The 21,761-nt window shown below is 46.0% G+C and overlaps 2 protein-coding genes across 2 annotated transcripts in view; both read left to right on the top strand.

Moving 5' to 3' along the window:
• Positions 1 to 8,899, top strand: part of LOC146185041 (ras-related protein Rab-21-like) — a 28,247-nt gene extending 19,348 nt beyond the window's left edge. The window contains exon 6 of the mRNA XM_084606031.1: positions 7,158 to 8,899. Within this exon, the coding sequence (XP_084462157.1) occupies positions 7,158 to 7,378 (221 nt within the window). The 3' untranslated portion in view covers positions 7,379 to 8,899. The remainder of the gene's footprint in view (positions 1 to 7,157) is intronic.
• A 5,395-nt stretch (positions 8,900 to 14,294) lies between these two features.
• Positions 14,295 to 17,319, top strand: HINT1 (histidine triad nucleotide binding protein 1). The gene is made up of 3 exons (XM_084606030.1): positions 14,295 to 14,527; positions 15,256 to 15,360; positions 17,006 to 17,319. Exons 1-3 carry the CDS (start codon positions 14,417 to 14,419, stop codon positions 17,168 to 17,170), a joined length of 381 nt encoding a protein of 126 aa, XP_084462156.1. The 5' UTR covers positions 14,295 to 14,416; the 3' UTR covers positions 17,171 to 17,319.
• The last annotated feature ends 4,442 nt before the right edge of the window (positions 17,320 to 21,761 follow it).

Raw genomic sequence — 21,761 nt, 5'->3', positions numbered from 1 at the left:
GTTCTTGACGTCGGCAGCCGTCCAGCGCGGGGCTCGTCCTTCTCACTCTCTCAGTCATGTTTGAAGAGCTTGTGCTGCTTAAAAACGGCAGTTTGTGACATGCTTTCATCCCTGAACATGTGGCGAATCGTACCCAACGTCTGCATACCTTATTTCATCAGTCCAACACAAAATTTGATGGTGTACCACTGTAGAATTGTTTGCTGCTTTTGTACTTGCACCCAGTCACTCAACAGGGGTCCACTAAAAGCACGACCTAGCCTGAATTAACGCACGCGGGTAACTGGCATTTGGCACGTCTTGAAGGTCACATCCTCCGCCACCGTGCATGTACGATGCGAGCACGCTGCAACATACAGTCACGTCGGAAAAAAGTTGTGCGCAATACTTTGTATACAAACCTTGTATTTTAATTACACTATTGAAATCTCCTATGGCCCATGTTCATATATATATAACTGAAATTGAAAAGGCTTATTATCGGAATTTCGCTTTAAGAATGTGTTTAGTGAGGGAAAAAGAAGAAACAAAAGCAGGCACACATACACTTTGCGATTCCACACCATGCCACTGCCAAGTCTGCTTTCTCGAGGCTTCAGCTTCAGCACCTTTACTCCAGAATGCTAAGAATAAGATTGACTTTATCTGCTGTAGCATTATTTCTTCTCTTACTCCAATTTACTGTGCAACTCATCCCGGATAGGGCGCTTGCGAGCTCCAGATTGAACCCCCTTGTTTTAGATCACGATTGCATGGTGTACGGGTCTGCAAGACCCTCATACCTGAAATGACTCGACTAAGTCCATAACTTATGTTTGCGTCTGTGTATAGGTGCCTACAAGACGTCACCTGTAAGCAGTCTTTACATGGAAACAAATGAGCCATCACTTGCAGACAGAAGAACAATGCTCACATTTTCTTACATCCTGAAAATGTATTCACTGCAGAAACACCTTTGTCACAAAATACCCATCCAAGACACTGTTCAATAACAAGCCGCAAGCAGTCAAGTCACTCATTTCAAGCCACTCAACTTGCGTCATTTTGAAGAGCAGTGCCAAAAATTAGACGTACTCAATACACTACCCGATGTTGTGCATTATTCATACCCACTGCCGCCTTGGTATAGTTCCCCATTGTATCTAACTTCACACTCACAAAATTCTACATGAACACTTATTCACTTGTTACAGGAGTTTGTGACCCTGAACGAAAAATACAGAAATTAAAGAACATTTTATACTATCGGCTTTAAAGCACCATTTTATGTAGGCAGTACCATAGTAAAAGACAAACGAGAAAAAACAGTAAAGTTACCTCAGTGTGCTATCATTTTCACTGCGCAGTCTCTCTGGCAGTAGAAACAGCAATAAACAAGAATGCCAAGAACAGTATCATTTACACCGATTTCCTAAGTGTACTCGCAGCCCTTCACCATAGAAATGCAGTTATGCCAATAATCGGCAATATCATACACAGCATAACAAATGCCACAACACGGGGACGCTGCATAAAATTGTGCTGGGTTTCGAGCCGTGTCTGAATTAATGGAAATCAGAAAACAGACGTGTGTGCTGCACCAAGAAGAACACAAGAAAGCATGTATTCCCTACATGGATAGCATGAAGTTAGTAAACTGCAAGCTGAGAGAAATATGGCAGTCTGAATGGAATAATAAAGTAGAGCATAACTGCTACACCTAATAAAGCCCATCACAGGAGAATGGAAGTCATGTTCTCATCAAGAACATTTCATTGCAGTCATTTTATGACGCTTGCGCATTGGACACACACACACAGCTTTATTCTTGCGAAACAAGAGACCGGAATGCAAACTGCATGAAGAAGTGATGACAATGATAACGTTTTATGCTCGTGTAAAAAAACTGGAGTAAAAGAGAAAAACAACTTCCCACAATTCTTCGATGGACACATTCCTTCTCATCCCCTAACGACGAAATTCACTTATCAATACTTCATGTGTTGTTCATTCCTAAAAGAAACAAAGCTTTAAAATCAGTTATAGCATTTTAAAACAACTCTTTAGATGTCTTTAACTTATCATCATTATCATCATCAGCTGGACAATACCCACAACAGGGCAAAGGCCTCTCCCATCTTTCTCCAATTAACCCGGTCCTGTGCTAGCTGCATCCCTACGAACTTCTGAACCTCATTCACCCATCTAACTTTCTGTCGCCCCCTGCTAGTCTGCTACGCTTTCCTTCCCTAGGAAACCAATTTGTTACCCTAAGTGACCATCGGTTGTCCTCTCTACGCACTACATGCCCTGCCCATGCCCATTTCTTCTTCTTGATTGCCTCTAGAATGTCATTAACTCGAATTATTTCTCTGACCCACTCTGCGCGCTTCCTATCCCTTAACGTTACACCTACCATGTTTCGTTCCATAGCCCTCTGCGTTGTCCTTAACTTAAATAGAACCCTTTTCGTTAGTCTCCACGCTTCAGCCCCATAGGCTAGCACAGGTAAGATGCAACTGCTGTATACATTCCTCTTGAGCGATACTGGTAAGCTGCTAGTCATAATCTGTGTATACTTGCCAAATGTGCTCCATCCCTATCTTATTCTCCTAGTTATTTCCCTTTCATGGTCTGAATCTGCAGTTACTACCTGTCCTAAGTAGACATATTCCTCTACCATTTCCAGTGCTTCATTACCTATTCTGAACTGCATATTGATTTTCAAGCCTACCTTTCTACTATTCCTGTCTAGGTCATCAATCATTCTTTGCAGTCCATCTCCTCAGTTACTTAGCAAGGCAATGTCATTCAGTGAATCGCAGATTACTGAGGTATTCTCCATTAATACTTATCTCTAACTGCTAAGTCTCTGAATACTTCCTCTAAGCAAGCTGTGAATAGTACTGGGGAGATGTGTCTCCTTGCCTAACACCTTTATTTATGGGAATTGTGTTACTTTTTTTATGCAGAACTATGATTGCTGTGCAGCCACTATAGATATCTTCCAGTACTTTCCCATAAGGCTCGTCTACACCCTGATTTCGCAATGCCTGTATGACTGCCGAAGTTTCTACCGAGTCAAATGCTTTTCCGTAGTCAATGAATGATATATATAAGGGCTGGTTATATTTCGAGCATTTTTATATCACCTGGTTGATGGTATGGATTTGATCGATAGTAGAGTACCCTTTCAGAAAACCTGCCTGATCGTTTGCTTGATTGAAATCTAAGAGTGTCCTAATTCTGTTAGCAATTACATTAGTAAACATCGTATATGTAAAAGATAGTAAGCTAACTGGTCTGTAATTTTTCAAGTCCTTAGTGTCCCCTTTCTTATGAATTAAGATAATGTTAGAGTTCTTCCATGATTCTGGTACCACTGATAACACCAGGCATTGCGTATACAGGGTGGCCAGTTTTTCTTGCACGATATCCCCCCTGTCCTTCAACAAATCTGCATTTACCAGGTCCTCTCTAGCCGCTTTCCCCCTTTTCGTAGTTTCTAAAGCTTTTTTAACCTCATCCTTCGTCACTGGCGGAACGCCTGACTGCTTTTCACTACTGCCTATCTTATTATTGTCCTGACTATTTCGACTACAGTATAGATCAGTATAGAACTCCTCGGCTACTTTGACTATCTTGTCCATATTCGTGATGACATTGCTCGCCTTGTCCCTTAGCGCATACATCTGATTTTTGCCTATGCCCAATTTCCTCTTCACTGCTTTAAGGATGCCCCCGCTCTTTAGAGAATGTTCAATTTTTCCCATGTTATACTTCCTTATGTTGGCCACTTTACGTTTGTTGATTAGCTTTGATATCTCTGCCAGTTCTATCCTGTCTGTTGGGTTGGAGGCTTTCAGACTTTGTCATTTCCTAAGCAAATCTGTCGTCTTCTCATATAGTTTACCTACGGTAGAGTACCCTATCCTACTGCCTACTTCTACCGCGCACTCAGTCATGATATCTCTGAAATTACTGTTCATTGCTTCTACGCTAAGGTCATCATCTTCGCTTCCTCTCCCTCATGGCCAATTCGTTGATGGACTTCTTTCCTACTAATCTGTTCCATTCCCTCTTCAGATCTTGATTAATTCGAGACCTTACCATCCTGTGGTCACTGCATTGCACCTTTCCGATTACCTCTACATCCTGCATGATGCCGGGGTTAGAACACAGTATGAAGTTAATTATATTTTTAGTCTCTCTGTTAGGGCTTTTTTATGTCCACTTCCGGTTCTTCCGTTTGCTGAAGAAGATATTCATGATTCTTAAGTTATTGAGCTTTGCAAACTCAACTAGTAACTCCCCCCTGCTATTCCTAGAACCAATGCCATATTCACCCACTGCCTGGTCTCCAGCCTGCTTTTGCCTTACCTTTTCATTGAAGTCGCCCATTAGTAAAGTATACTGCGTCCTTACTTTCCCCATTGCCAATTCTACATCTTTGTTGAAGCTTTCGACTGCCTGGTCATCATGACTACATGTAGGCGCGTAGGCCTGTACAACCTTGAGTTTATACCGCTTAGTAAGCTTAATTACGATGCCTGCCACCCTCTCATTAATGCTATAGAATTCCTCTATATTACCAGCTATATACTTACTGACAAGAAACCCTACTCCTAGTTCTCGTCCTTCCAGTAAACTTTCGATAACACAATACATGTCTGCCCTTCAGTATAGTATATGCCTAATTTGGCCTTCTAACCTCACTAAGCCCTATCACATCCCATTTCATACCCTCTAATTTCTCTAGCAGTACTGCTAAACTAGCCTCACTATCTAGGGTTTTAGCGTTAAACATTGCCAGGGTTAATTTCCAATGGCGGCCTGTCAGGAGCTAGAGATTCTTACCACCCTTAGCTGTGTTGCAGGTCTGACCGCCGCCGTGTTCAGTTGCTTCGCAGCCGCTGGGGACTGAAGGCTGGGGGTTTGTTAGAATATTGCTACGAAGATGACGATGCGGGCAGTGGCACGGGCGGGGCGGAGCGCTCGTGCCAGGCCCGCTGGCCATTACAGCATATTTCATCACCATGTCATCACGTCGTTCTGTTTCTGTTGTGTCGCCGTGTTCCATCGCTTGTCACCACCACGTAACATTCGGTCGGAGGTGCGGTTCATCCCCATACTCGCCTTGCACTGTTGAAGCCAACCGTATGCCGGGTCCATCTGCCGAAAGCCCGTGGAGATCGCTGCCCAGCTCTGCCCCAGCCCTTTTTGCTCAGACCCAACCAGCCTCGTCCCCAGCCCTGACCACAATGCACGACGACCAGGAAGAACCCAAAGCCGACCCTACCGACCCCACGACGAAGCGACCTCACGACCACTCGTGCGAAGACAGCACCCCCGCCCAAGCCGTTCGGCATGTCCATGAGCCATGGCCTTCGGCAAACGGTGAAGATTGGACTTGATGCTCCGGTGCAAGCATTCTTCCCATCTTCGCATTAATTGTGGTGTCCAGCGTTTCATGTCCCAATCCTGTGTCTGTGTTCATCGTCACGTCATGCATTGGATTTCTAGCAATCGATCGGGACGATCGCTCGGTGGTCCCGGGTAATGCTATGAAGATGATGATGCGGGCAGTGGCGCGGGGTGGAGCGCTCGTGCCAGGCCCGCTGGCCATTAAAGCATATTTCATCGTCATGTCATCATGTCGTTCTGTTTCTGTTGTGTCACCGTGTTCCATTGCCTGTCATGCCACCACATAACAATATGCATAGAAAGTTGTTGCCAATTACTACACCAGGGTGGCCAAATCCTGTTCTGGTGAGGGAGTGGTTTCCGGAGGTGTTCACTGGGTAGGTCGCAACCCAAACCTGTTTGTGGCAATTCCATCGCCACGCTGACTTTTTTTTTTTTTTAATCTGGTGGAGAATTGTGCAGCACCGGGATTCGAACCACGGTCCTCTTGCACGCGAGGGAGATGTTCTACCTCTACACCATCACTGGATATATATGACACACTAAACCTGGCGTTTGGTGCATGAAAGTCTATGTGCCATTAAACCCAACAGCTCAACTCAACTCTCATGTGAATGCAGTAGTGCAAACCACCTATGCAGAAGGGAACAAAATGTAGCGCACCAAGACAAGGACAGAGAAAGAAGACACACACAGCGCTGTGTGTGTCTTCTTTCTCTGTCCTTGTCTTGGTGCGCTACATTTTGTTCCCTTCGATCATGTACCAACAAGCCCAAGTATCTACCCACCTATGCAGGCTGGTACGTTTGAAACTGTGTTTGCCCCTGAAAGGGCACAGCAGGATTTGCAGGGCGCCTTCCAAGCACACACACAGTGAAGACAGCCAGATGCCAAGCCAGGGACACTTGTGCCCATCCTTCTCCTGTGGTCGGTTTCAATACCTACTAGTACTGGTCGATTTCAAACCAACCAATACCGTAAAAACCAACTGTGTTTTTACAGTTTTACAATATATTGCTGGCTTTGCATATTGTTTCTTTCCATATGAAGCTTGTTGATGTGTGATAATATCCCATTTATTTTTATAATGGTATGCTTTGTTTGTTTTTTAGTATGTGTATGTATTTTGTCAATACAAATGCTGTTTAGGGTCACTGTTTCTTGTGCCTTGTTTTGTAATCTGCCTCTTTCTTGGACCACGTTTTGTCCGCATAATGTTATAAATAAAAAAACTCTGCAGTAGCCATAAGATTTAGGTATTAACTTGATGCAGCACCTCTGAAATGTCCAAAGGGTAGTGGGGAATCAGTCATTTGCGTCTACCCGAGCACAGTGCAAACAGTATATGCAGATGATTCATTACTTACTTATTACACCCCAAATATTTTTTCATTACAGTGGAATGTCCAGATGCATGAAGGGTTGTTTTTGTGCCACTAAAAGGCAACTGGGAGGTGCAATTTTTTTTTTTTTTTTTTCCCCTTCCAAGTTCCAAGCATTTCTCACTAGAATGCATTACAGCAGTGGAAGGTGGTGAGCTCCTCACTGCCCCTCAGTGCTACAAGTTGGTGGGAAGTGTATTTTCTCATGCCTTTGATATTTAGGCATCAGCGTATTTGGGTCATTATATTTGTGTTGTGTTCTTTTTTCCTTTTTATTTTTTATTTTTTGGCACCGTTCTGGCATAAAATTTTTGTTAGGTATTGTCTTTTTCATGAGTTATGTGACAGCCTATTCGTGCCTTTATTTGGCAGGTATTGACGAGATGTTCTGCCACTTGGCACTCCAGATTGTCGAAGCAGAAGAGAGAGCTGCATCTAGCAAGCTTCTCTATCAAGTGGAAGGCAGCTGCCCGCCCACCGACCCTTCACTGTGTGGATCACTTGACAAATTCACGCTGTCAAAGACACTCCGAATAGAGCGCCTTCCCTCAGATCCAGATCTACTCAAGCCAGACTCTCATTGTTTCTGTTGAGTAGAAACTATTCAACAGCGTGGCACTCTGCTAGCTGCAGCTACCAGGAGATGCTGAGGTAGCCTAAATAGCATGCCTCGGTGTAGTTGTGTCGTCGTTCCCTAGACATGCTGAACCACTCATTTACGTCCCATGATTCACATTTTTGTCCGCTAAGTCTTTGTGAACATTCTGACCTCCTGTGGGGCAGTTAGTCTTAAAACGAGACTGAAAGGTGTCACACTTTGAGTACTATGTTTCCATTGTAATCACTGCCATTACTCTGGACTTGCACAAGAACTGACAGCATGTACTGCCCTGTGCATAGTGGGCACAGAGAGTCTGGGACCATTCTGTGCTGATAATTTGACCTCATTTTTCTTTGTTTTTGATTTTGTGGTTTGATACCAACACCCATTTTGTGATGCTTTTAGGTTGAAGCAAGCTGGAACGAAAACTTTTAGCAATCATTTATACTTGCTAGACAACAGAAGCAGAATGGGCACAGCTTACAACAAAGAGGACAACACATGCGCACTCTACCAGCTGTTTGTTTCACAGCAATGAGCCATGTGGATACAAGGCAATGGACACTGTGTGTTGTGCGGTCTCTATCGGGCTGCCATTCTCTAGCAAATATGCCAACTTGCCCAACAGTTCATTTGTACTTACATGTGACAAATCTGAAAGTGCTCTCCTCACTGAACTGCGCAAATAATGCTCAATATACAAGGGGAAACCCCTTTCAAGTTCTTCCGAGTAAAGGGTTGAGATTTGACAAAAGGCATCTCCATGTATGGTATAGTCATTGCTCGGTTACATCATTAGCTTCAGCTGTTCTGTACCTGTACAAATTTTCTTGTTATATGTGAATTGTTTTCTACATTATGATTATGCTGCTGGACAGTTGTTTATTTTTTTTTTTTAGATTGTATAGTTTGGTTCCATTGCTCGATGCAGCTGAATGCATTTCTATTTCTGCATGCTGTACACAACTCGAGTGAAAAGCATATTTCCATGCATATGTTGTGCAAGTTTGCCAGTATTTTTATCAGTGCTTGTGCCTTAGAGCTGACGCATTCGCATTGGAACAGCTCATTCTGTTTCTGTCCTGCGCCAGTTTATATATGCTTAGGCTTTGAAACAAGAAAGACATGAATTTTAAAGAATGCAGATTAGGTTATCTTTCAATGCTAAATTTTATGCTTTGTGTGCTCCTGTGCTGTGATAATAAAATCACTTGCCATTTCATCTGTTGCCAAGTGTTGGAGATTGTGATTCTTCTTAGCACTGTCTCAAGAGAAAAGTGTTAAATACATTTAAATAGTGAAAGTGTGGAACATATGCTAAGTGTTTCTCTTTTTTACAAGAAAAATGTGTTGCTTGTGTGACTAAGAGCTAAAGTGTGTCATTACTCTGACTTCCCAAGTGCCATTATGAATGCATTGAGAAGTTTGTTTTGAAAGGATGTGATGTCAGGGGCATTTTATAATAAAATGTTTTGGGCTACACCACTTTGCATGCCCCTTTTCGCCACACACCCAATGCAGCATGCTTGGAATCCATTCATTACAGAGCATTGTTAGCTTCATAACCTTTTATTCGAATATGTTACCTTGAGTGGGGTAGCCCCGCCTTTCAAAAGGGGGGCTACCACATGAGGCCTTGCTTTGCAAAAACCTTGTGGCCAACTACTTGCCCTTTCATCTTTCTTTGCTTGGTTTATGTAGCTCAGGCTTGCACTTCTTTTTCAACATTTCAACCAAGACTGTGCATGTCCCCGTGTTTTGTTTGTTGCGATTGGAAAAGTGAAAAGGAAAATGCATGGGCTTGTCAGCAGGCTTCTGTCGGCTTCTGTTCAGTCGCCACCACTGCCACCTGCTAACGAGGAGAGTTGGAAAAAATATGACAGGGAAGACGAAGAAAAGCTCATCACAGCGGTAATGTCCACCAAAATAGCGCGACGGCTTCTACAACAGGTATCCGAGTGTTTGCTTGTAAAACACTGATTTCCTGTAATGAAGGGACGCGAAAAATGGAAACATCGAAGTAATATGTTAGAAGATTTGCTCACGTCGGGCTTTGACCCGTTGGGTTGGAGTGGACGTGATGCACTGGCACTGCAACCCCACCTCTGCGGGGATCAACCAGATTGCATGAACCCCTTGGCTGGGAAAAGCCCGCTCCCCAAAACAAAAAAATTAGTTGTAGTTTAGCATGTGGTTAAATCTGGAGTTATGCGAGAGCAATCTGTATGACTATGCTTAGGTTCGGCTTGAAATTAAAGACATGGCGTTCAGCTTTATTTATGCAATAGCGGAATCTCTTCACGTATGAGCACCCCTTGGCTCTCGTTGTTGACCATGCATTCTCATTCGGGTGCAGGAGACTTCTAGTGGTATGACATCGTCTCTACGTCGAACTCCGGGGCACACCGCCATCACAATGTTCAAACGAACCTTCTGTCCTAGCAACTCACTGTTGTCGTTCGTCTCTACCAACTACCAAGTTATCTGTCTTTTTCTTCTTCCTTTTCATTTTCGGCTCAATGTTAGTGTGACCATGACAAAGAGTCGAAGCGGCTGGCGTAGTGTAGCTTTCGCTACAAATCCCTCACCCCTGTGGTGCAGCAGGCCTTGCCTGGGATTGCCGTAGAATGATGATCACATGGTTGAGGTCTGTATACCCTCACAGGAGGACAGCACCTGGTGCATCCTCCCATCATCTGACAAGGCAAGATGAAGATTGTGGACGCTGGCCTCATTGGTCAGCAACCCCAGTAGGGCTGCTGCAAGTTCCAGCCGCCTTGCGAGCACGGTGGGCAAGAGCCTTTCGGACCTCGACCGACGAGTACCCGAGGAGGAAGACCTCCCAAGCCTCCTCAGTGGGGGTGGGATGGGGAGGGAAGCACCATGTGGGATAAATAGCAACGACTCTCTTTACAGTGCGGGCATTCGGGTTTCATATTTGCGTCGTAGCGAGCAGCCTAGGCCGGACACCAGAAAGTGTTGGTCTGCAGCTGTCGCAGCACGCGTTCGTCGGCCTTCGACAGTCCCCTTCGCCAGGAGAGCTTTGCAATCGTCAATAATTTCTCGCAACCGCAGCAGCGGTCGGCCTATCTCGTCATCGGGGGACCGCGGAGTGTGGGTGCCTGGAGCATATCGCGCGGGCAGCGGCGTTCGCCACTTTGTTCCCTGCAGGATAGTCCAATGCGCCGGCGCCCACACGCGATGCTCATAGGCTGGGGTTGCACGTCGCGGTCCGCATTGTAAAGCAAGCGGTGAGCTATAGCGTGCCAACCTCGCCACGCATATGACTTTCACGGGTGAACCTCGAGTCGGTAATGACAGTACGGCATGGGGGTCAGCAACCGCGAGTCCGGCAATGGCGACTTCCTCGACCCGATGCATGAGCACAATTCCGAAGCCGTCATATTGCACCCGCCGCCGCTTAGGCGGTGGACGACGGCGGCGCGCGCGTCTATTTCTCCCTCTTCTTTTCTTCTCTACTTTCTCTCTTCTGTCCGCACGAGGGGAGGGGTGGAGGGGGGCTAATCCTGGTCCTGATGGGGCTGGGTCAGGTAGGTCACCGCCGCTTGCGGCGGGGGCTAGCCTGCCACCGAATTTTTATCTGTTGTGGGCCGTCATTGCACCCGCCATCGCTTCAGTAGTGGACGACAGTTTTGGGCGAGCGTCTTTATCTCCTTTTTCTTATCTATTTTCTCTTCTGTCCGCGCGAGGCAGCGGAGATGGCTCAGCTACAGCCAGTAGCAGGCCCGTGCATTTTTTTTTTTTTCCTTCTTCCTACAGCCACAAAATGAGCACTTTCGGCCGCGGAAAGAATAAGCCGCACATTGACACATTGATATGCGATCTAAAGCCGTACAAATTGCGTCGGCGAAAAACCCATTAACCTCGAAGTATATGGGCGAGATGAGACTGTCGCGTACCATCGTCTCCATAAGCTTTCCGACACACATGAAGTAAGGGAAATTGTGCGCAGATTAGAGAGATTTAGCTTACCGCGATCAGCTACCGTGATCCGCCACCGCGCATGCCCAGATTCCCTCGACGCCGATAGATGGCACCAGAACCAGACACCGATTCCGCAACAAAATGGGCAGCGGAGGTCCGTCGGCGTGTCGGGGCAGCTGAGAGCGAAATGTGGCGGGACGCAATGAGCAAGAAGACCACGCTCGCGTTGTACAGCCGCCATAAATTAGCTCCCAAGCCCGCAACACTGTATGACAACAGTGTCGGGAGTAGCCTCCTATTCGAGGCAAGAGCGGGGGCTTTGCGGACCCTGGTGTACAAAAGCCGGTTCGACACAACTATACACGACACGGCGTGCAGAGTGTGTGGTGCGGCGGACGAAAGCGCAGAGCACTTGGTTATGCACTGCCAGGGCCTCCAGCCGCCACAACAAGAGGGAGCCACGTTCCTGAAAGCGCTTGGCTTCTCGACCCCATCTACCAAGCAGCCGCAGGAAGAGGACGCGGGCGGCAGCGTCAGAGGGGGAGCTGTGGAGACCACCAAGAAGCGCCTAGCCGAGTGGTGGAAGACTGTGCGCCGCCGATAGGGGGTGTTTGGTGGCAGCTACTGCTTGTGTGTGTGCTTGTGTGAGTGACCGATGTGACCTATGTGCGCGTGTGTGTGTAACTCCGCAACTCAGTGTGTAACTTTTTTTTTCTCCTTTTCTCGCTTTTTTCCCCCCCTGGCCGGATACTGTGTGAGTGTCCACCCGCTTCAAAGGGCATGGCCACCAGTTCATCATCATCATCATCATCACATACTGGACGTCGACACATAGACCTGCCGCGTCGAGACCAATTAGCTTTTGCGCCCCGCCCACGCGCGGTAGAGGGTCACGGTGGCGGATCACGGTAAGCTAAATCTAGCTTTTGCGCCCCGCCCACGCGCTGTAGAGGGTCACGGTGGCGGATGACGGTAAGCTAAATCTATTAGAGACTTAGCGATCCGCCACCGTGCGTGGGCGGGCGCACAAGCTGATTGGTCGAGGCAGGTCTATGTGCCGACATCCAGTATGTGGCACCATCTATCGGCGTCATCTGGGCATGCGCAGTGGAACGCGTGGTGGCGGATCACGGTCAGCTAAAACTCTCTATTATCAAAGTGTACCGCCTTCCTGGGCTTGGGGATGAAAGTCACGAGGGAAGTCTTTCATTCCTCCGGCAAGGGCACTGATCTATCCCAAATATATATGATTGACGCATTCGAGGAGTCGGGCGTACTCCAGATCCGGCAAATTCGATCGCCAACAGCATGACTGTATGCCGTCTCTGCATGGGAGCCGTACCGCGCCTCATCTTAGCGAGAGCTACCTAATTGGCCCTGAAGCGCATACAGATCTGCGTTTGGTTGCCCAGCATACTGAATCAGACTCGGGCCCTTGGATCCTTCGCATATTGTTTCACCGCGTGTGCTGGCCGGATCGAGCTACGTGCGGAAGAGCTGCTCATCTGTGCCGCCGCCCTACCGCACCTTGCGATCTAGTTGGAATTCATATCAGCCAGATATATGTGGGACACGCATACTGTTCGGCCTGTGTCGTCAGAATTAGCATAGGCGCAACGGAGCCGCTTGTTCGTCTTGTGGGTATGCTTCCACCGCCGGACCAGACCATGGCGGGCATCGATCCCACAGATGAAGGAGGTGGTTATCCACGCGCGCAGGCTAGCTGGTCGTCCGAGGTGAAGCATGTGTATGCAGAGCGATGAGTTGTCTTCCGCGAAGGCCTGCATGGATCCCAACGTCCCAACCCCGAAGGACCGATTAGCGCTCCCACAACCTGTTTTCTGCAACGTTGCTTTTTTTTTTCTTCTTCTTTTTTTTTTAATGTACACGTATCGTAGACGACTTCGACACCACCATAAAACTAATTCAATTTGCGAAGGCATCACAATCCCAGCTCTGTCGAAGGGCTAGAAATCGTACGTGTTATGCAACGTATTCTAGGACTGCCCGGGAGGTCTCCCACTCAAACATCTTCGAAGCTCATGGCGCCAGCTAGCGCCCCGTGGACCTGTTCAACCGTTCAACTACGACCTGGAAATTCAGTTTGAGGTCGTGATCAGAGCCAAGGGTACAGCATCGACTGACGGCCACCTAGCACACTATACAGGGTCTTGAATAGTTGGGGGCTGGGATTTAAAAAATTCCTATGAAAAATCTACTACCACATTCGAGCTGAAATAACGTTCACAAAGTAGCAAAATATCGTCTACGTTATCTGATAAGTGATTCAACATCGGTACTTGCCTAGATTTTCCGAAATCGAGAAAAAACTGCTCTCGGCGGCGTGCACGATTTTCGGAGAAGAGAGTCGAAAAGCTATTTTGACATAGTGTGTCATCTGTCGGGCAGCGAGGCAAGCGCGCCAACGGTGGGATGGAGCTTGTCTCACCGCTCGACAGATGACGTATCATGTCAAAATAGCTTTTCGACTCTCTTCTGCGAAAATTGTGCACGCCACCGAGAGCAGTTTTTCCTCTATTTGGGGAAATCTAGGCAAGTACCGATGTTGAATCACTTATCAGATAACGTAGACTATATTTAGCTACTTTGTGAACGTTATTTCAGCTCGAATGGGGTAGTAGACGTTGCATAGGAATTTTTTTAAATCCCAGCCCCCAAATATTTAAGACCCTGTACAGATCCACCATCCACTAAGCACCTATAATTTTTTTTTCTCCAAACAATCAATCTGCGACGTCTGCAATATTTTTAGGCTACTCTGCTGTCACCAACGCTAATAGAACTAAGTTCTATTAACGTTGGCTGTCACTGATGGCTGCGACTGCACACTGCACGCTTCTCCGAAAAGAAAGATCGCTAGCGCTTGCAGCGGCACCCGCTGTCCTAACGGCCTTCCTCGCTCTCGCTAGCCACTTGGCCACTGTACCATGCTGTACCATAGAGAAAGAGATTAGGTGTACACCCCACTCGCCCACTCGCATTAGCACGCCGGCTTGTCTATCGTCGTCGGTCGGTATTTTCATCCGGCGTTTGAAAGTGCACTGGGCGGTTCACGCTCTAGAACATGGCAGGTGAAGTTGAAAAAGCCCAGCTGGCATCCGAAACTGGCGATACCATATTCGGCAAAATAATAAGGGGCGAAATACCCACGAAGTTTATATACGAGGATGACAAGGTGAGCTAATTCCCACGCTTCCTCTGTTTTAAACATCATGCAGGGTATACGTGGTCAAAGATAATCTTAGTTCCAGTATTTTCTCACGAAATCAGGTGTCAAGATAGGTGGGCACCGTGGATGTCTTTCTCGCGAGCTTTTTTGTGGTCGGTTTGGTTAAATTGTCTTTTGCCGGTATCTTGTGGCCTAGGCCTAGGCCTAACCGCTGAACTTTGCGTTTGTAAACAACTTTACGGAGATTTGGTTTACTTGACTTGGACACGAAAAGAGCTATAATGTACTCGAATCGTCTAATCATCAAGCTGCTTATAGGCGAAGGATGTCGTAGTGTTTAAAACCATGACATATTTGTTCGCACGTGTGGGTTTGTCGGTGGTTATCTGCATTCCGGTGAAAGTTGTGTTAAGGAATTAGGTTGGGCGATAGAAGGGCTGTGTATGCATCGTTCATCAACTGCGCTTCGATTTCCTACCCTGGGGTGGACCGCAAGAGACGTTAGCAGGAAAGCTACAAGGCGTCTATGCTCATATGCCTAATTTTCTCGAACGTTCCACTGGTGGTTGACCTCAAGCGTTCATAAGGTTGCTGTTCTGACACAGCGCAGCGTCTCCTTTGTTTTCACCTAGAGGTTTGTTGAGAAAGCGAGTAGGTTATATTGGTATTATGCTCGTTCATTAAATGGTTTACCGTCGCCGTTCGAAGCCTTAACCAGCTCTTTTCCCTTTCAGTGCGTGGCCTTCCATGACATCAACCCACAGGCGCCGGTGCATTTTTTGGTGATACCGAAGAAGGCCATCTCACAGCTCTCCAAGGCCGAGGAAGCGGACAAAGATGTAAGTTATATGCATAGCCGCATTTGAACCGAAGTGCACCTTATGTGGAGGTTTTAATTTATATTTTGTAAGCAACCTCTCTTTTTTTCTTTTTACAGCCCATGAATTTTTATTTTTTGTTCTTGAATTCATAATATATCTGCAGTGAATCATACATTGCCTGTTCTCTACTTAAGGGAAGCTTGCAATCTATTTTTAAGATGACCTGTACATTTGTGTTCTTAAATTGGGGCTTGAAATGGGGGTAAATATGGCCTGAGTTTATTCATTTCTTTGAATTCACAACAGGTGAACAAAGAACGTCATTCATAGGCATCATTCAGTGCTAATGACGCCATTAGTGTTAGTGATATCCCTGACATACCAGTCTACATTGTTCTTTTGTGCACTCTGTACTTCTGTTGAGAGGAAAGCACTACCAACAAAGAGGCCGAATTGGCACATTTCTGCAGCTTTGTGTGTGTGTGAAGAGTGGTGCAAGTGCTCATTGTTGGTGAGGATTCATTAATTGGTTTGCCCACATTGTTTTCAGGGTTGTCCCTTGTTGCAAAGTATTCGAAAGCTCCCTATCTTTTGCTGTTGTTCCTGTCAAGCCTAATACTTGCATGGATACTTTTATCAAATATTCGCAGAAAGTTTAAGAATACCTTAAATAGTGTTAGACTCTAGTGGTGAATTCCAGTCGCAGAGCCAGAGCAGTCCGCACTCTCCGGAACAGAGTGTGCGAATGCGGTGGAGCGCATGCATTCTGACTACGTTTGGAACACTCTTGCTCCAGTCGGAGCAAGATGGTGGTCGTCGCGAACTAACAGGAAAAACCCATCATTCCTTGCACTTGCCTGCGCTTCCTGTATGCGCCGTATCATCTGTTTTCAAACCTGTAATGGATCTACATTGCTCCCGCTGCTTCTTGAGACGTTGACATCAACACCATACGCGATTATTTCATTCAAGGTCGCACAGCCAAATACAAGCGTACTTGGAAAGAGTTCTTCGGCATTTTTTTTTTTAACAAAACAGTCGCAGCCTCCGTCTTCAGCCTCCCAAAGCAGAGCAGTAATTGAATAGCTTCGATTTTACGAAATACAAACACATAAAGACAGTTTTGCAGTCGCTTTCCAAGCTGAAGCTGCTCTTCTGCTTGCTGTCTTCAAGAGCGAGCGCTAGTTCGTCACATCCATAGCGGCGGCAAGTTCTGGTCGTCTGCTACAAAGTGCAGAGGGCGGAGCCAGCGCGGCTGATATGACAAGCAGGCGGTAATATAGAGCACTGTTGAAGGAATGCGCCACACAAACTTCCGGCCAGCTCCTCAGATTTAGGCAGAGCAGTCTTTACTACTCCATGGAGCGACTTTGGCTCGGTGATTGCTACCCATCTGCGTTTGGAAGACGCGATCTGTGTTCCGGATCTGCGTTTGGAATACAATACTCGAAAAAAAGCAGAAAACGTTGCTCTGGAAGTGCTCCAGCCCTGTATTTGGAATTCACCATAATTCTGTGCATTTCTTTATGGCTTCTGGCTAAACAGAAAATGACCTGGCTGAGATATGGATTGCTGAATTCTTATCTTTGCACTGGTTGCTTGTGTTTTGCTTTCTTCGTTACCTATAACTTTTCATCTATTGTTCCTTCTCCTGTGCCTCCAGATTTTGGGCCACATCATGTATGTGGCACAGCATGTGGCCAAGGAACAAAAACTGGATAAGGGTTTCCGTGTCGTGATCAACGATGGTCCACAGGGCTGCCAGTCCGTGTACCACATCCATCTTCATGTTCTCGGGGGACGCCAGATGAACTGGCCCCCTGGCTAACATCCTTATGCATTGGGGCCTCTCATTTGCCTTGTAGCCGTTTCAATTGCTGTGTATGTGCCTAACTTACTCCTTTGTCATTTCTTAAGGTGGAAGACTGTTGATCATGTTCTGGTTGCGCTGTTTGATGAATAAAGTGTTAAATGTGAGTGAAGGTCTTTAGTGTGTTGTTAACCGGTTTTCTTGACTTTATACTCACCATAGTGAGGTTGTACCTCTGGTAGCAATGTTTTGAATAAAAAGAAAAACCCTTATGCTGGCTGTTTAGAATTTTGAGGCTCATTCAGCCTTTGTGCAAGTATGACCAGTGCTGTGCACATCTAAATTAAGAAATGGCACCTTGTCCTTGTGAATGCCATTAGCTTTTCCACTGCACTTGTGGCATCGTGATGTATCCCTTTGAAATTGCCCTGTTTACCAGTTGTCTCAAGATTAAAGTGCGGCTTCGGAAAAAGTTTTATTAATCGATTGTAGGGTGCATTGCTAAAAAATTTTTAGTGCAGTGTAGTTTGCATCCTTAGAATTGGACTGCATATCTCTGCTCATGGCTTCTCAAGTAGGTTGCGACAAAATTACATTTTTGTCAATTGGGACATGCCAAAAAAAAAAAATGTGTGCTAAGCTTGAATTGCTAAGCATGTGATTGACAAATAAGGATTTTAATGATGCATGTCGAAGCTTACTGCATATAACATTTTCAGTGCACCCTACAGGGATACTTGCAAGATGTAGTAAATGAAGTATATCCCCGCCCAGGGTGCCCGATCTGTAAAAACGATGTTGAGGCCGACATTCTCCACTTGCTGTGGGACTGCCCAGCACTGAAACCAACACGAATTCGGCACCTAAGGATAGCCTTTCAGCAACCAATCCTGCCTCATATGTCGCTTGGACGCAGGGACCTCATCATCACTCACTCCTGGACTTCATAAAATCAGCCAACCTTTTTTCATTCATTTAATCATTTATTCATTCTTCATTTCATACCCATACTGAAGGTATAGGCGCAAGCTCTACCACTGGGGTGAACAGTGCTGGCTTCAATTGTGCATTGCAATGGTGACCACATGAATCCTCGCCATGAGAGCAAGGGCTCTCATTTTAATTTTTTCTTGGTATGTCCTTACATTGTAGGTTGTGAGCATGTGTAACGGCTAAGCAGCAAAGGTATTCACAACTCTGATACTGAGGTTTATTATGTCAAAATCAGATTTGTAGGACTAAGCTTGCTGCAAGCTTCTATGTTTATCTGAAAGAGTGCTTTGGGAATTATGGTTATTTCTGCTGAGAATTGGCACAAAAAATGGTGTAAGTTCCCACTGTAGTGTGCAGCAAGGGTATGTACGTGGAGTTGTTGCTGAAGGAGCTGGCTGAAATTTAACACTCCTGCACAGGTTCAAATACAGATGCCTAGTTTTGGATTGTGTTTTTGATGTGTAATACGCTATTTACATAGCTCGGCACATGCCATTTGCCTGCGACTGCTAAATAATTTATAAGCAAATTTCCCTGCTCGCCTGTTAAGATTTGTTTTAGCAGCTTGGCGATGGCTGTGACGTCAGTCAAGTATAGGTCACATGAGGGACCAAAAACTGAAATACAATGGCTCCGTTTTGATTTACCACAGTGCTGAAGCAGCCTGCAACAAGGACAGCATTCTCTAGTGAAAAAGCTGAAAGCCTAGTTTTTTAATCCTTTGCGTGATTTATATTTTGACGTAGCTGTTGCTTGGCCGTTGAAACCGAAACAAGTGAGAGGAAAAAGAATTCATAAATTATTTTGTGGCACTAGTAAAATACCACAAGAGGATCCATTGTACAGTAATTCAGCACTTAGTATGTATCGTCACGGCCGCTCGATGGAAGCGCACTGGGCTCCCATCGAGCGGCCGTGGTATCGTTAAGAAGGCAACCAAAATTTGGTGTCTGTATTCTTTTATGCATTTAAAGACTGCTTCATGTTAGCCAAGACCTGGTATTATACTTACTACACTACTCATCTACTCTGAAAAGAGAAGTTGAATGGTGCCATATCTGCGGGCACAAAACGAAACTGAGTAACCTGCATTTGGTTTGGTTTGGTATGACTATGGTATGACTTGTTGCTCTTTGCCTCTCGTCTCAAATGTTGAAATTTTCATTTCAGTGAGATTTGCCAGCATGGTAACCTCTCAACACTTGACTTTAATGTAGCCATTCAGTGTTGTCTGTAAAACAGTGCGACACACAGTGTTTTCTGTAGAATGCTTGTCACTACACTGGTTTGACACAGATAAAACTTGCTGCATTTTAAGGTGCCAGTCTTACTTGTTTCATGTGTGGCATGAGCAGAAATTGATGCCAAAGATATAATGCGTGCCATATTAAACGTTTGATGCAACCATTCTTTGTGCAGCGTTCAGGGTGCTGTCACCCCATTTAGCATCCGTGTGCTAGTTGGTGGCTAGTTTGCAATAGGGATTTGGACCGACGAAGTATTGATCTCCAGCTGTAAGTCTTGTGTATCGAGAAGGCAGGCTACACTTTTTCCATTCCCCGGAAACCAAACTAATTAACAAAGGCTTTGTCAAATTTTGTGCCAATCCCTCGCTGCTAAACCACCGAGCACAACCATGCCAAATGTTGGTTTAGCATGTTTTAATTGATTTAAATCGATTTGAACCCCGACTAATTTGCTTGTGACAGCTCGTTTATTCTGTGCAGTGCTTTGTTGCCAAAAAAGCCTGTTTTATGATTTGGATGGAGCGAAAATGAGACCACAACTCCTGTTAAACCTAGTTATCCGAGCGTAAGCTCCTTTTACATGTTTACTCATCAGCATGCGCCTAAGCGTTGACGCACTCTGACCGGCACGCACATCATCCATATCTAGACTGAGAAACCAAGCGCCGCGAAGCATCTGTGAAAAGCCCTCCTAGGCACATGGTTAGCGCATGTTAAAGAATCCCAGACGGTCGAAATTTCCGCAGCCCTCCACTACATCGGCTTGAGGTGATAGGCGCAAGTGAATGACCTTGAACCCAGGTGATCGTAACTCCGCTCACCCATGAGTGTGTCTGCTCAGTGTAATTTGCAGCGCCACATGAACATGCGAGTTACAGTGCAGAGTAGAGCTCACGCTCTAAAACATGCGAAAACATTGCAAGGAGTGCGGCGCACGTGAACCTCCTCAGTCGCCGTAGTAAGTGAGAAGTCCTGATCCCTTTTGACTCAAGGCAGGCGTTTGTCAACGCCACAGGGGAAATGGATAGTTCAAGGAAAAGAGCAGTACATCACACATTGTGTCACGGTGCACTGAAATATGTATTTCGTGACACTATTGCACTTTAAAGGCACCGTCGGTCGAACGGCCTCATGGAGCCTCACGAATCCAATCCATGCTGGCGCTGCCGAGAGATGGCGCCATGGTATACCCTCCCGCCCACATTTCTGCTGTGTGCGTGTGTTTTGCGAGTTTTTAATGGGGGATCCAGAACGACCGCATCTTCGCGGTCTACTTGGAGACAATTGAAGATCTTATACTTCAGTATTATGGTGTCCATTTGGATGCAGGCGCAGTCACTCTCTTTCACCGTAGGGTTTAGAGACTCCATGCAGTCCTCGCGGTTGAATTAAACGTTGGCGAAATCAAAGTGATTGGAAGATTGGTGGCCGAAAAGCAGAAAGATGACATTGTGTTAGAAAGGTAGAAATAAAAATTTATGAACTAAAATGACGAAATAGTTGACGTGTTTCCACATTCAAGATATAAGCAAAAAAAAAAAAAAGAAGCCGAACATATGGTGGAAAATGTCGTACGCTACGTACCCTGTTTAAAAGGGGACGCTTTTAAAATCCACCAATCCATGTGAATCCAAATCGCCTCTTGAAACAGCTGTTCGGTTTCAATCTTGCTCCTCATTGGCAATTAGAATTGGCAATACGTTCGATGCGCGTGAACACGCGTTAGCAGCTAGTAAACAGTGCTGAGGACATTTCGCAAATACATGCCACTGGGCCTTTATGACACCAGAATCTAACGGGTATAAATTAAAATCAGCACTATCGCCTGAATGGTGACTTGATCAGATGCGAACTAATGAACGAAATTAAACTACGCGACAAAAAGAAAACTTTTGGGACATCTTCGCTTGCAATTGTCGCCGCGGCGGCAGAAATATTTGTGATCGTTTTCGCTTGCATGTGCAACAACCTTAACTTTACTCCTCTGACGCGGCAATTTCATGCATGCCGGGTACACGTCGTGACTTGGGATGGGATGCATTACTCGGAAATCAGACAGCTTCGTTTATACAGCTACGGAACCCCATCGCGTGACGAAAGTGAGGTCCAATATGTAGCCTTTTCTCCAACGTTTTTCAGTCAATTTCGAATGACCGGCGTGCAGGTGGTTTCCTAGCATTTCTTTAACTTGCGTTCGCTTAGCGCTTCCGCCACTCGGGCGCCGCTGCTAGCGTCGCAAGATCAGAGCGATGAAAGCGCACGCACACGCACTACACGCACATAAAAATAAACGAAACACCTGCAGATGCGAGGCTGACGTCACATCCGCCAGGCTCCGGAAGTGCTCCCTCCTCTGCGGTTCTCCCTCG

This window comes from Amblyomma maculatum, chromosome 6 (genome assembly GCF_055883805.1).
Source record: "Amblyomma maculatum isolate TAMU_Amacu chromosome 6, ASM5588380v1, whole genome shotgun sequence".
Taxonomy (NCBI): Eukaryota; Metazoa; Arthropoda; class Arachnida; order Ixodida; family Ixodidae; genus Amblyomma; species Amblyomma maculatum.
Note: the sequence above shows the minus strand (reverse complement) of the source record. Positions and strands in the feature narration are given on the sequence as shown.